Raw genomic sequence first — 15499 nt, forward strand, 5'->3', positions numbered from 1 at the left:
AACGATGGGTCGGATGGTGGATCCGGACATAGTTTACATACATTTAAGTGAGATCCGGCTTCCAAAAAGTGCATCAATATCACTTAAGTGGCCATATCTCGAGACAGAGTTGCCAGATCTTCAGTATTTTGGATTCGTTGGAAAGGTTTTTTGATTACCTAACCAACGATGGGTCGGATGGTGGATCCGGACATAGTTTACATACATTGAAGTGAGATCCGGCTTCAAAAAAATGCATCAATACCACTTAAGAGGACATATCTCGAGACAGGGTTGCCAGATCTTCAATGTTTTGGACTCGTTGGAAAGGTCTTTTGATTACCTAACCAACGATGGGTTGGATGATGGATCCGGACATAGTTTTTATGCATATAAGTGAGATCCGGATATATGTGAAAACACATTTTTATACAGTATGTAAAAAAAGTATTTACACCCCTTGAGCACTATGCACATTTTGTGATGAAACATGTAAAGAATTTAAAGTTTGACAGGAACCTAGTACTACGTTTTGTTCAGAAACTCATGCCAAACATTTTGCTACAAACAGCTCATGAAAAGATGATTTCTATTAAAAGTTATATAACAAATACTATTACGAAAATAAAAAAGGTGCAAAAAAAGTTTGTACACCTTTCGAAAAATTAACATAAATAATGTTATTTGTTGACAAATCACCATAAATCCAGTCTCCTAACTCCAAATAGGCATCCTTGACTGATTAAAAATGATTTGGATTGAATATAAAGTTTACTAACTACTTAGTATAAAAGTTTATATAACTCTGAAATTCTATATAAAACTTATCTAAACTTAATTTTGCAAACTTTTAATTCAACTAAATGTCAATATATTACCATAGAATTGCTAAATAAATATTTTGGAGTGGGTATAACACCGTTTTGGGGTATTTGTATCGATAGAATAGATTTTCGTTGGAATTTCGTACCAACCCGGAATTACGTCGTCGGAAAATCCGCCGGCATTCGAACCGGTCCATAATTCTTAAGTCAACCTATGTGGCATCGGAAAGGGCATAAAATTTCCGATCTTTGATACCCATACATCTAGGTTTTCTATAAAACCCACGTTTTTAAATACCTGGGCAAAAGTAAGTTTGATCCACGAGAACAAAAATTACGAAATTCCATACATTTTTGGCAGATTGCTCAAACAAAACCATAACAACGTTTTTACCTAGGTATATAAAATCGTGGGTTTTATAGAAAACCTAGATGTATGGGTATCAAAACATCGGAAATTTTATGCCCTTTCCGATGCCACATAGGTTGACTTAAGAATTGTGGACCGGTTCGGATGCCGGCGGATTTTCCGACGACGTAATTCCGGGTTGGTACGAAATTCCAACGAAAATCTATTCTATCGATACAAATACCCCAAAACGGTGTTATACCCACTCCAAAATGTTTATTTAGCAATTATATGGTAATATATTGACATTTAGTTGAATTAAAAGTTTGCAAAATTAAGTTTAGATAAGTTTTATATAGAATTTCCAGAGTTATATAAACTTTTATACTAAGTTGTTAGTAAACTTTATATTCAATCCAAATTATTTTATAAATCAGTCAAGGATGCCTATTTGAAGTTGGGAGACTGGATTTATGGTGATTTGTCAACAAATAACATTATTTATGTTAATTTTTCGAAAGGTGTACAAACTTTTTTTGCACCTTTTTAGTTTCGTAATAGTATTTGTTATATAACTTTTTATAGAAATCATCTTTTCATGAGCTTTTTGTAGCAAAATGTCTGGCATGAGTTTCTGAACAAAACGTAGTACTAGGTTTCTGTCAACATTAAATTGTTTAGATGTTTCATCACAATATGTGCATAGTGCCCAAGGGGTGTAAATACTTTTTATACATACTGTATATAACTTTTGAACTACTTATCGAAACTTCAAACAATTCAATAGCGATGTATGGGACCCTAAACCAAGTCGAATGCAATCGGTTTGATCAAAATCGGTCCAGCCAGTGCTGAGAAAACTTGGCAAGAATTTTGAACACATACATACATACACACACACACACACATACACACACACAGACATTTGTTCAGTTTTCGATTCTGAGTCGATAGGTATACATGAATATAGGTCTACGAGCTGTATTTCAAAAGTTCATTTTTCGAGCAGGATTATAGCCTTACCTCAGTGAGGAAGGCAAAAATCGGTAAAAAAAATTGGGTGAGCCATACTTGGAGCTAGAGGGTGACGATTCTCGAGATTTTCAACTTCCCGGGAATCGAGAGTTGAATTTGGCCATTTCCCGGGAAATCCCGGGACCCGGGAATTTTTATACTATGCCATTAGTGGCAAAATTTAAAAAGAAAAGTATTAAATTTGTTATTTATTCGTTAAATTAAGTATACTCATAATTTTTAGGAACTATATAGTTTACTATAATTGTTTTAAAATGTTTATGAATCATAATTCGCAATGAGTGACTTTTCAAATGTTGCTCAAACTTGTTCCATGAACTTCTTATTATTATAATTTCCCAGTATCGAGATTTTTGCAATATGATAAAGAACGACTCAAAACAACAATTTAAATTTTTTTCATCCTTTTTAAGGTCAACTGTAAATTTTAATTGAAGATATATTTACAGTTATCAGGAAAACCGGAGTATTCACAAAGATTACCGCTCCAGAGTTTAATATTGAGGTTGACGTGAAACATAAAATTATATCGCATTGACATCAAAAAAGAAATTACCTTGAAAATTAACTTAGGTACTTAGAATTAAAACAAAGGATTGCTATGCTCGAGAGAAGATATGGAATTTGAACTTATCTTGAAAAAGCTTTTACCTCTTAGAAATAATAAATAAAAATAATATTTCAAGAGTTTTTCTCATAACGCCCAATAAACACTCTGGATTTAAAAAAAAGAAAACATTAAATTTCATTTCTGGGGTGTAACTGCAGAGTATGTTTTGAGGTAAATTTTGGGGTCCACATTTTTTTGGCTTCTCTCGATTTAGAATTTTTGACAAGTTAAAATTTAAAAAATAAAAAAATATGAATAGGAAGATTAGAGAAGCATTGGTTTATTTGAATTTGAACATCGAACATTAAACATCCAATGTTCCAAACAATTTTGAATTTTTCAAATAATTCTTGATTAGTTTATATAATTTTGCTTCAATATTTATAAGTTTAAAATTTCCCGGGAGTCTCGACTGAATTTCCCGGGAATCGAGAGGTCCAAAAATGGTCGATTTCCCGGGAATTTTTCCCCGGGAATTCCCGCTCGTCACCCTCTACTTGGAGCCAAATGAAAAAATACAAAAAAAAAAAATAAACATGGATCAAATCGGTCGATTTACAAGAGAATTGCACAGTTTACTTTGATTATGAAGACATTGGTAAATTGGACTGTTTTAATACTTTCAAAGTGTCATATTTAACATAGAACTAGGTATATCTCTCTTTACTATACTAGGGGGGGGGGGTCAATTCAAATGTTTATCGTAACTTCAAGTGTTATTGAAAAAGAATTCAAAATTAACTTGCACAGCAAATTTTTGAAATCCTTGAATTATGATATAAAATCGGTTTTGGGGATGTTTACCAAAGTTGGTATTTTTTATGACTAAATCTATTTCTAATGAATTTTGATTAAATTTGGAACTTTTGTGCTGTACTTGTAATACTTTTGAATGAAACTGTAAAAGTCCCCTCTAATAATCAAATTGATGGTATCAAACTCTGCTCGATTTTTCAAATAACAATTTTCAACTAAAACAATTAAAAAAACCTTTAGTGTTTGTCCGAACCCGTGCCAAATCGTGGTTTCTTATCACGACACCTTAGGGAAGGCGACCTACGAAATGTTTGACAACAACATTAATCTCAACATGTTAAAATTAAGTTAAGAAATAAATTGCCTCTGAATCTGCTTTGTAAATGCGGCCCGAAACTCATGTGAAAAATCTACTTACTTTGGCGATGGGGTTGGATAAAATAAGTGTGGATTAAAAGGACAAAGAACCTTGTGAGAAATTAAAAAGAGATGCTAGCGAGTATATATTACGCTGAGTTCTAATCACATGAATGTTAAAATAAACACAACTATTATGCAACATGCGTTCAAAACGTTACTCATCCCATTAATCTTAAATAAACGTTTTAATAATAAACCTATATAAAATAACACCAATAATTCGTGACTTAATTACAGCGTGGCGTCAGATGCAAACGGTCCAGTCATGATTAGATGGGCAGATTTCGCTCATACCCAACTATCTTTCACGTGCCAGACAGACGACCAACTTGTAATGCCTTCAAGTGGCCGCTTATAAAGATAAGGCATCTCCTGGTCGCTGCTATAAGTAAGTGTGCAAAATTTTGACTGTGATCACATCTGTGCTGATTTCCGGTTAGTCAAAAAGTAAAAAAATGTACAGAATCGCTGTAATTCTTTTTTGTGCCTTTGAGTTTTCTTTTGGTAAAAACATACTAATTCTGTCCGGAGTTCCATCGCCAAGTCATTCAATATGGTAAGTTTTTATTGGTTATTAGTCTTACTTTTTTTTTCATTTTTATATTTCTACAGGATCCGTCCACTGGCAACGGCTCTTGCCGCCGATGGGCACAATGTAACCGTTGTTAGTCCAGATATTGAGAAGAAACCTCCAGTAAATTTAACCTACGTTCATCTGGAGACCCTGTATAGTGAAATGTACAATACTAGTCAGCGTGATAACTTGCAATTTTTCGAAATGGCCGATGAAGGACCACTGAAGATGCTGTCGTTCCTGGATGAGTTCACCATCATAATGTGTAAAGCATCCATCAGATCGGTTGGTTTCAAGCATCTGATGGACTATCCGAAGGACTTTAAGTTTGATCTGTTCATGAGCGATTACATGATTGGTCCGTGTCTGGCATCACTGCTGATGTACCGTTTCGGTAGCCCTCCGTACATTCCGGTAGCTCCGTACAATGCGCTAGCCACGTCAGCTCCTCTCATAGGATCATACGCATACTCGGCATCGATTCCAAACCATTCTTTCGATGTTCCACTGAAAATGTCCTTCTTGGAGCGAGTGCAAAACTTCTTCTACGACAGCTACGAAGAGCTGCGGAAAGACACCTATCTCTATCCTGAAACGGACGCCATCATTCGTTCGGTCTTCCCAAATGCTCCGAGTGCTCGCGAGCTTCAAAGCAAAATCAAACTTCTCTTCATCAACAACAACCCACTTATCCAGTACAAAGAACCAATGATGCCCAATGTGATTCCGGTTGGCGGAATGCAAATCCGACCACCAAAACCACTTCCCGACGACCTAAACCGGATAGTTTCAAAAGCAAAAAATGGATTCATCCTTTTCTCACTGGGCAGCAACGCCCGAAGCGACCTCCTCGGTCCGGATCGCATCCGATGCGTCATGACCGCAATGAAAGCCTTCCCGCAGTTTCAATTCCTGTGGAAATTTGAATCCGACGAGTCCAAACTTCCGATGGCGGTTCCCGAAAACGTCTTCATTCGAGCTTGGATGCCCCAGAACGACCTCCTGGGACACCCCAACATCAAACTCTTCATGACTCACAGTGGCCTGCTCAGTACTCAGGAAGCAATCTGGAATGGAGTGCCCATACTCGGATTTCCACTCTTCGCCGATCAATTCCGAAACATTAACTACTGCTCGTCGATCGGCGTCGCCCAAAGGCAGTCAATCCAACGATGTAACGCCCAAGAGCTGATCGAAACCATCCGAGAGCTAACGGGCAATCCCAGCTATAATGCAAAAATGAAGCGGCTCTCGCAGTTGGTCCAAGATCAACCGGAAACTCCACTGCAGCGTGCCGTTTGGTGGGTCAACTGGGTGCTACGGAATCCAGATGTGTCCGTGTTGCAGTCCAGCGTTATGCAAATGGGGTGGATGCAGAAATATTTAATCGACGTGTTTCTGTTTATTGTTCTATGTACGGTTTTGATTGCTTTATTAATTATTATATTTTCCATGAAAGTCATAAAGCAGTTAGGCAAAAGTTCAACGAAGCAAAAGAGACAATAAATGAGAGCTTTATTTAAAAAAAAATGTCGAAAATAAATATTCAATTTCGTTAGCACATACATTGAATTCTAACTTAACCTAATCTGATCATATATAACCGTTGGAAGATCAAATTTACGAGAGCATCTCCGTGTGGATACAGAAACGTGTCCTTCGAAATCAACTCATAGCTATCACAGGGAGAAAAAAGAGTTCGCAAAATCGTGAACAAGCGTTCATGAAAATGAGAACCACGAACAAAGTGTCCAAATCCCATGGTACGATTTCCGAAAACGTACCATAAAATTTGAATACTTTGATCGTGGTTCCCATTTTCATGAACGCTTGTTCACGATTTTGGGAACTCTTTTTTCTCCGTGCATAGAGTAGATTTCTCTTCCGTTTTCAAAATGACATCCACTCTGGAGATCAAAAACGAGGATTGGAGTCGATGCCGTTTATCTATGATCAGAGTATGCAGTATGAAGAGACAGTAGATATTATGGCTGATGGAAAAGTAGAGTGACGGTAAACAAAAATTGAAAAACATCCATCAAATACTTTGAAACCACCACAAATTAATCGAATAATCCACATTATCTCTTCAGTTACCATATTGAATGACTAGGTGATGGAATACCGAAAGGAAAAGTATATTTGCAGCACTAGCAACTCCGAAAAAGCACTCCAAAAGTATAGTACAGTCATCCCACATATTCGGAACGGTTTCCAGATCGGCCAATGTTCAAAAAATCATAGCAAATCGATAATTGAACTTAATGATTCGCTTTTACCTTCATTTGTAAGCTTTTCTTGCGATCTTTCGAATGCTGTATCGAACATCTGCAAATTTTAACTTTTATATGAAGTTTTTGAAGAATTACTTTGACCCTTGAAATCCACAAATTCGGAACACTTTTTTCTTACGAATGTAAACAAACTTTGGATCGCACCAGGAGTACATATTTACTATCAAATAATGACTTCACACACTGAAACCAATGAAACTCAAGCTTAGTGATGTTTTATACATGGTTTGATAACTTTTTTTTGTGAAAATATCAGTTAAATTCAGGTGTTCCACGATTGTGGAGGCACAATAACATCCCACAATTATGAAACAGGCCATTTGGAGGCAGTGTTTTGCTGCTCTAGACAAAATAGTCTTGGAATGAAGTTTTTTGTTCAGAAAGTACTACTTTTACTAGTGAAATAGCAAGATGATGTCCAAATGAAGGTTCTAAAAATAGAAAGGTCGACAGAAAAGCTACTTTTGGCATGCTATTGACAAATTATCATAAAAGTGTTCCGAATTTGTGGGAGTTCCGAATATGTGGGATGACTGTAACAATAATGGTTCTAGTTGACATGGTGAGCAAAATGATCAACTGCAAGCAAAAGTTGCGCTCCAATTGTGAAGCATTTGAAACTAATGCAAACCAACAGTAATGGTTGATCAAAGCAGAATTTCTTATCAGTGAAGTGTGCTCACACAGTAGTTTAGAAGGCAAGTTACTTCTGAAGTGATGATACTGAATTTTGTCCTAACAATGACTATGGGAAAGAACTGATAAAAAAAGAAGAGAAGCATTTTTTGCAGAGCAGGTAAATCAATATAAACCCCGTATTCATCAAGGAAATAAATACCACCAACTTGTTTGAAATTATGCTTGTTTATTCTTCAACTTTTTGCCCCCATTGTGCTTTTTACACGCAATCCTGTAAGTTACTCCGACGATAACGTGACTCGTGATCGCCACCGCCACAAACAGGAAAATCAACACATCGTACGCGTTCTTTTTCAGCCAACCGATTTCGACGGCATGCGACTGAAGGTAGGTCACGTCGGGATTCCGCAGCACCCACTCGATCCACCAGACGGCACGGTCCAGCGGTTTCTCCGGCTGGTCGCGAAACACTTTGGAAAGTCGTTGCATGTTTTGAGTGTAACTGGAAAGAAAAATCGATTGACAATATGATTCCATCAAAGGCAAGTAGAAAACAAAGAGCTTTACCCTGCATTAGTCATCATCTCATGGATAGTAGCCTTCAACTGCTCAGCATCGATCTTCACGATCGAGAGCCTCATCGCCACGCCTACTTTGGTGCAATAGTTGATGTTCCGATACTGATCGGCAAACACCGGGAACCCTATTAAAGGAATGCCATGCCAGATTGCTTCCTGAGTGCTCAGTAGGCCACTGTGCGTTATGAACAGTTTCATGTTAGGGTGCGCCAAAAGATCATTCTGAGGGAGCCACTCTTTAATGAACACATTCTTTGGAACCGGCGCGGGAAGCGTGTCAGACTCAAACTTCCACAAAAATTGAATGTCGGGAAAAGATTTCATAGCATCTAAGATGGCCATGATGCGTTCCGTTCCCAAGGTATCACTGCGAACGTTTGATCCTAACGAGAACAAAATGGCGCCATTTTTGGCACTGTTCATCACGCTATGAAGATCTTTCGGGAGCGGTTTAGAATCAACCACCTGAAGTCCTCCCACCGGAATTACATTCGGCATCAACGGTTCCGAAAATTGAATTGCAGCGTTCACATTCGGCATGACAACACGCGCAAGTTTGTTAAAATCGGCTACGTATGGAATCTGAGGAATCTTTTCACGCACCAGTTCGTCCATTTTGGGAAACGTGTACCACTCTTTCAGTAAATGTTCCCACGTGTTGTAGAAAAAGTTCATGACTCGATCATAGAAGCACATATCTTCCGTTGCATCAAACTCGTGGTTTGGAACCAGACCAGAGTATGCAAAAGATCCTGCGAACGGGGTCGACGTCGTGATCCCATTATAAGCCGTGACCAAAACCAAAGGTGGCCGATTGAACTTGTGAAGCGCTGCTGCCGATATACAAGGTCCAACTAAGTAATCATTAATCACGAGATCAAACTTGAAATCAGCCGGGTAGTTCATAAGCTCAGCAAATCCTTTCGATTTCAAACTAAACCGACAACAATTGACACAAAACTCTTCAAACTCAAACAGCATCCCAAATGGGCTCATCTTGCCCATGCTGAAGAAATCGGATTGCGCCGATTTTGGATCGTTGAAAATGGCCTCGTAAACACCCTCCATCTGAAGAAAGTGCACATTTTCCGGAGGATTATTTTCAACTTGCAAACTCAGCGCCGTCACATTGTGACCCCGTGCTGCCAAGCCGTAGATTAAAGGTCGATTCCTAAAAGTACAAATTACAGTTAATTATCATCAAAACCCTTAACTCTTCTAACCTCACCATATGAAATGGCTCTTGGATGCAACGCCTGCAATGTACAAAATGTTTGCTCCATCAATCACGGCTGCTATCGATAGGCCGAACAACAGAATCAAAATCGACTGCTTCATCGGACTTGTGCTTTTGATACGACGGTTATTGTATCACTAACTCGCATATTTGTCAAAAAATAAAAGTGACCACAAGCAGCACAGCCTTATCACTGAATTTTGGACAGCCAGATAGATTGGCTTTAGAGTTAGTCGCACTTTGTAGGTTTTTGTGACCAGCATTTTGAAAACATGATGAATTCAAAGGATTATTTTTTTATAAATTTACTTTTTAATATATTTATTTATACAGTGAACTCTTCCGTTGTCGATATTGAAGAGATCGTCAAGAAGGGACTAAACAATTTATTGACAGCTGGAGCAATATTGGTATCGAGAAGGTGACAGCCAAAGAGTCGACTTTATACATTTTTTATTTATATTTTTTTCCACCGTCATTTTGGCCGTCCGATCTAGGATTTATAATAATTTCAAAGTAATTCAATGGTCATCAAAGAAAAAGTTATTTTTAATTTTTCAATAACCTATCTGAAGATTCGATTATTCGAAATTTGCCCAAGGGTTTCGGATTATCGAATCTGGACTTTACGAGCCTAATTTAACGAAACATAAGCTGGCACTCGCAATTATATTCAACATCACAGGTACGTATTATTTCCAGATTCAATTTAGAATGAGATAATGCTGTTTGATCTTTACAGTATTTTTTTTATGGAAATCAAGTTCCAGAAGATGCAATGCACATCCTTTATTACTATTCAAAAATATTTGCAAAGGCATTTTGTTTGTAATATTCACATCAAAAATCACACATTATTATGTAAATTTTTTGAATGATTCTTTTGCGTTTCTCTCTGAATTAGTTTTTTTAACCTCAAACGTGACCCACCCTAACATTCTAATAGTCATCTATAAATCCAAGCTGTTTCTTGAGGTAGGAAATGGACAGCAAACCATGCGTACAAATGAAATATGGTATGGCGATAAGACATCGAAATTCAAGCCCGAGTGTGATAACGAAGACAATTTTTTTTGCAAATGATAAAGATAGCTAGTGGACAATGCGCTCAGCTTTTTTGCGTTAGCAGCATTTTTGCATGCATAATGAACGTGATGCACGAACAAGATCAACTGACTTCCTAATTGTAATTTTATGCCATACTATAATTCCGCACTGTTTACCATCTCCACGTGCTATAAATTGAGTCATATAACTTGGGGATGCCGTAAACTACGAAACAAAACAATATTATTCCTTTTTCTTCACAGCAAGAAGTTTACAAAGTTGCCTTATAACGCTTTTTGCATACTTTTTCAAAAGAATCTCACACAGTTTATGGACGCCCCCAAAGGACGACTGTCGTCTAGCCAAATACCATTAACCCATTTCGTGGACGAAGTGTAAACAGAAACCGGTCTCGGGGATGCTGTGGCAGTTATCTCTGAGCGATTACAAGATTTGCTTCTCGGGATGACCGTGGCCCGACTAGATTCCGTTACTTTGTGACTTGAAATCCGATCAACTTGTCAGTCTGCAGAACGTCGTAGTTGAAAGTGAAACTATAGTTTGTAAGCTGGTTGGTGTGATTTGAGAATGGGGCACTTGTCTGTTTTAAAGGTGTTAATTTGGCTGGAGTTTGTGATAATCGCTAGATGTTCGAATATTCTTGTGTTGATGAGTGTTCCATCGCCGAGTCATTTTATATGGTGATATTACACAATTTGGTGTAACTTGAATGAAAATTAAAATATGTGTTGTTTTCGCAGGATCAGACCAATCATAAATCAACTTGCCCAACATGGGCACAATATAACTGCACTTTCGGTGAACACTGATCCTAACGCTGTGGAGAACATTACATACATTCACTTGGAAAATACGTACAACGTGCTGTACGGTGATGGAAAAGCAAACAACAATATTCTCAAACGGTCCGAGGAAAATCCATTCCAAGCCACCATGTCGTTTTATAAATTTGGAACCCTGGGATGCATAGGTAATGTTTGTTGTTACATGCTCTTAAAAAAAATATCTAAAAAATAATCTTCCCAACAGGAGCAACGAGCTCAGCAGGCCTCCAAAGGCTCATGGAGTATCCCGATGATTTCCCTTTCGATCTAGTCATCTACGACTTTACCTGTGGTCCATGCGTGCTTGGATTCCTGCAAAAGTTCAACTATCCACCCCTGGTTAGCTTAACCGGGTTCAGCATTCCCCAGTTCAGCCATCATCTAGTAGGCGGACATAAGCCATCGTCATACGTTCCCCACTTTTCCCTCCGATACGATACAAAAATGGGCTTTTTCCAAAGAATGATCAATTTCATTGTTCAAAACTTTGATTCCATCTACCGAGAGTGGGTGTTTTTACCCCACATGCAGAGGTTGGCACAAACTGCGTTTAATTTCACTCTGCCAAATCTTGCTGAGCTAGAGCAACGAACGCAGATTATGCTGGTGAACACAAATCCCGTGCTGGATCCTCCGGAAACGTTGCCGCAAAATGTTATCCCTGTTGGTGGATTGCAAATTGTGCAGCCAAAGCCGCTGGTGGAGGTGAGTAGGTTCAAATGGGGTGTTGTGCGCCACTTTTTGCTTCCAGTGCATTCCTGGCTAGTATCGAAATTATGGGATAGTGTAGTTTTATCAGACTTCGAATATTCTGAGACAGCTTATACAACTGAAGTTTTAGTGATAAAATAATTAGCTACAGCTTTTAAACAGTGCCAACTACGCGATATTTTAATTTAATCCTCATTTTCAGGAAATCTCCAACTTCATCGAAAGCAGCTCCAAAGGAACGGTTTTATTCGCGATGGGAACAAACTTCAAAAGCAAAATGTTCACCAGAGATCGCCAAGCCATGTTCATCGAAGCATTTGCCCTGCTGCCGGAGTACAACTTCCTGTGGAAGTTCGACGACGACAATCTGCCCATTCCGGCTCCGAAAAACCTGATGGTAAGAGCGTGGCTTCCCCAAAACGACATTCTTGCTCATCCCCGGCTGAAGGCATTTATCACTCACTGCGGCCTGCTCAGCACGTACGAGGCGTCATACCACGGAGTTCCCACGATCGGCATTCCCATCTACGTCGATCAGCACCGGAACGCTCAGCGATCGGCCCGGGCGGAAGTGGGCGTCACGTTGGATCTGAAAAATCTATCCACGGAAGCAATTCGTCGCGCTTTGCTGCGAGTTTTGACGGGGGAAAAGTTTGCTTCAAATATGGCGAAAAGAGCTCAACTTTTGCACGATCAGACTGAAAGTCCACTAGATCGTGCCGTGTGGTGGATCGAGTGGGTCCTCCGACATCCACACTCGAACCATATGCGTTCTCCGATGTTGGATTTGGGATATTTTGCCAAAGGTAATATCGATGTGTTTGTGTTTCTGTGTTTATTTTTCGCAATAGTTTTAACCGTTATTTTGAAATGCATTAAAAATCTCATTAAAAAATCTCATCAAACGGATTGTGATAAGAAGGAAAAATTGAAATAAATGATCTCATAGCCCACAACTAGTTATTTTTCTTGCTGCGATCGACACGACGTCCCTTGCAAACCAATTTCCGGACTACCAAGATCAACACGCATGGAAGCAACACCAAGAATGCAATCACATCTACAAGATTGCTTCGCAAGAATCCCAGCTTGAGCACCGGCGACTGCATAGATTCAACGTCCGGATGGCGCAGCGCCCATTCGACCCACCAAACGGCGCGCGCCAGTGGCTTTTCCGGCTGGTCCCGGAACAGGACTGAAATGCGGTCCATGTTCTTGCGATAGCTGGGTGTTTCTAGCACCTTACGGACCGTATCGCGAACCTGCTCCATGGAGAGTGTTTGGAAGACTACTCGCTCGGCGACGCCCATGCGGATGCACTTTTGGATGTTCTAAAACGAAGAGCGCAACTTTTTTCAATTATTGCAGTTTCAAAATCTGAACAGCCAAACAGTCGATTCTTGTCTTGTTTGGCTGGCTCTCACCCTAACTGACGAACTTACCCGATGCTGATCGGCGATAAACGGAATCCCAATCATCGGCACTCCATGCCAGGACGCCTCGTGCATGCTTAATAGGCCCGCATGTGTGATGAATCCTTTCACTTTCGGATGAGCCAAAATGTCATTCTGGGGCATCCACTTCCTGATCATCACATTTTTCGGCAGTTTCAAATCCAAGTCGGACTCAAATTTCCACAAAAAGTTATAATCCGTTAGCTGTCGCATGGCTTCGATCAACAAGATCTGACGTTCCTTCCCCAACTCATCACTACGAATGTTCGTCCCAAGTGAAAACAGCACCGCTCCCTTTCTTCCCGCGTTGATGAACTTCTCCAAATCATCCGGAACTGGTTTTGCTTCCTTGATTTGAAGTCCACCTACTGGGATGAGATTCGGCGGTGCCGGTTCCGGGAAGTCTATTGAATAGTGCGCATTTACGAGAAGAACCTTTGAGAGACGGTCCAAGTCTGGAACGTAAGGTAGGTCGTCGTACTGGAAGTATTCGCGGACCATTTTGTCCAGAACCGGGTTCGAATAATAGTTGCGGTATCTAAAATAAGAAATTGATGCAGTTTTTGTTCGATAATTCATAATTCTGAATACTTACATGAAGTCTACAGTGTATAACAACGTGTTATGGACGCGTTCGAAGAACGTCATATCTGATCCGTAGCCCAGTGAGAAGAATGGAGTGTACGCGTAGAACTTGTGACCGCCGATCACTTCCGTCACATACGGTGGATTGTTGAAGGGCGTAACACTGACCAGCGGAGGATACTTGAATTTGTGCAGTAACCCATGCATACAGCCTCCACAGGTCATGTCGTAGAGCACAAGATCAAACTTATAATCATCGGGGTAGTTTTTGATTAGGGCTAAACCTTTGGACTTAAGAATTCCTTAAACAAAAATGAATGATAAATTATTGAACTTGAAAGTAACGTCTAACCTCTTCTCACCTTGGCATTCCGTAATCACAAAATCTCGATAGAATGAAATCACCGATTTGAAGACGTTCTCGTTTGCCATCTCCATCAAATCAACATTGTGTGGTCCGCTGTACAATTCCGGGTACGTTTCTTCCAGCTCAATATAGTGAATATTTTCCACAGTATTTTCTCTACATCGGGCGATACAATCGTTAGATTGTGACCTTTGGCCGCCAACGCATCGACAATTGCACGATTCCTGTTTAATGTTCAAACAAACTTGAAACAACTTCAAAGTATTTACCCAAGTTAGCAACGATTACCAAATGTGATGACTCGGGCTGGCCACTCCAAACAGGCATAGAATATTGGCACCGAACGCCACACTAACTATCTGTACTGTAAACAGTACGGCAATGAAAACGGTCCTCATATCACCGAACTTCGTGGGGTCGTGTGACCACGCAGTTCAACCACCGAAAACGTACTGAATGGAGGAGCGGTTAGTCTCATCAATTGGCTTAAAAGTGAGAGCGACCAATGATAAAAATAAGCGAGTCAAGTGCTAAATTTATGCTTTTCAAGGGCAAACGGTGGTCGATGCTCTAAATTTGCTCCAAACTAATCCTATTTAAATTATGCTCAAACAGACACGATGCGCACATTCACGGATACTCAAACTGTAAAATGATAAGATTATTAAAATCAAAAATGAGCTGAGGAAAATACTGTAATGCGTTTATAATATTGCTAATTTAAATTTATATTGATTTCCGTATTCTGATATATTTGTTGATCATTAAATTGTCTGTTAGAATCAAACTTTTGGGAATATCGAAATAATTTTCTAAATAGGGACAGTAGTATTTCGAGCACTCCAAGGTTACCCATCAATGAAATAAAGTTGTGTTAAATTTTCTTGGACGCAAGTTTCACCAATAACAATGACATCTGGTTTGCGTGGTAATTTACTTACATTGAATTTAAAATTATCAAAGCGATCAATATTATTTATACTTCTAATGTTAATTTGAAGAATCGAAAAACCGTTGAAATTTGAAAAATCTCGATCAAAGTCATCAATGCTGTTATATGAAAAGTTAAACTTGTCGTGATCAAGACGTTGCTCAATGTCTTCCATTCAGTTGAGTTAGTTTCCCGATACAATTACCTCTGTACTAAGTGCAGGGTCCTTCCGTCCCGTCTGCTGGAAGCGCTTGTTCGTCTCGG

At 39.2% G+C, this 15499-nt stretch overlaps 3 protein-coding genes across 3 annotated transcripts; 2 read left to right on the forward strand and 1 right to left on the reverse strand.

Moving 5' to 3' along the window:
• The first annotated feature begins 4339 nt into the window (after positions 1-4339).
• Positions 4340-6108, forward strand: LOC6030809 (UDP-glucosyltransferase 2). The gene is made up of 2 exons (XM_001841658.2): positions 4340-4529; positions 4586-6108. The coding sequence occupies exons 1-2, from the start codon at positions 4429-4431 to the stop codon at positions 6051-6053; spliced, it is 1569 nt and encodes a 522-aa protein (XP_001841710.2). The 5' UTR covers positions 4340-4428; the 3' UTR covers positions 6054-6108.
• A 1578-nt stretch (positions 6109-7686) lies between these two features.
• Positions 7687-14947, reverse strand: LOC6030795. Its single transcript, XM_001841655.2, is given in 9 exon segments — positions 7687-7982; positions 8048-9229; positions 9287-9424; positions 12856-13229; positions 13341-13890; positions 13948-14239; positions 14300-14458; positions 14461-14528; positions 14593-14947. Coding segments are annotated over 9 exon segments (3159 nt in total). The 5' UTR covers positions 14703-14947; the 3' UTR covers positions 7687-7696.
• On the forward strand, positions 10740-12856 carry LOC6030813 (UDP-glucosyltransferase 2). Its single transcript, XM_001841656.2, has 4 exons — positions 10740-11043; positions 11104-11333; positions 11393-11892; positions 12101-12856. The coding sequence occupies exons 1-4, from the start codon at positions 10931-10933 to the stop codon at positions 12833-12835; spliced, it is 1578 nt and encodes a 525-aa protein (XP_001841708.2). The 5' UTR covers positions 10740-10930; the 3' UTR covers positions 12836-12856.
• Positions 14948-15499: the final 552 nt, after the last annotated feature.

Source organism: Culex quinquefasciatus, chromosome 3 (assembly GCF_015732765.1).
Source record: "Culex quinquefasciatus strain JHB chromosome 3, VPISU_Cqui_1.0_pri_paternal, whole genome shotgun sequence".
Taxonomy (NCBI): domain Eukaryota; kingdom Metazoa; phylum Arthropoda; class Insecta; order Diptera; family Culicidae; genus Culex; species Culex quinquefasciatus.

Excerpts from the sequence above, each read along its gene's own strand:
- LOC6030809 (XM_001841658.2), top strand. The coding sequence starts at position 4,429 with ATGTACAGAATCGCTGTAATTCTTTTTTGTGCCTTTGAGTTTTCTTTT. Across the intron at positions 4,530-4,585 it reads TCGCCAAGTCATTCAATATG|GATCCGTCCACTGGCAACGG; the intron begins GTAAGTTTTTAT and ends ATATTTCTACAG.
- LOC6030813 (XM_001841656.2), top strand. The coding sequence starts at position 10,931 with ATGGGGCACTTGTCTGTTTTAAAGGTGTTAATTTGGCTGGAGTTTGTG. Across the intron at positions 11,334-11,392 it reads TGGAACCCTGGGATGCATAG|GAGCAACGAGCTCAGCAGGC; the intron begins GTAATGTTTGTT and ends TCTTCCCAACAG. Across the intron at positions 11,893-12,100 it reads AGCCAAAGCCGCTGGTGGAG|GAAATCTCCAACTTCATCGA; the intron begins GTGAGTAGGTTC and ends CCTCATTTTCAG.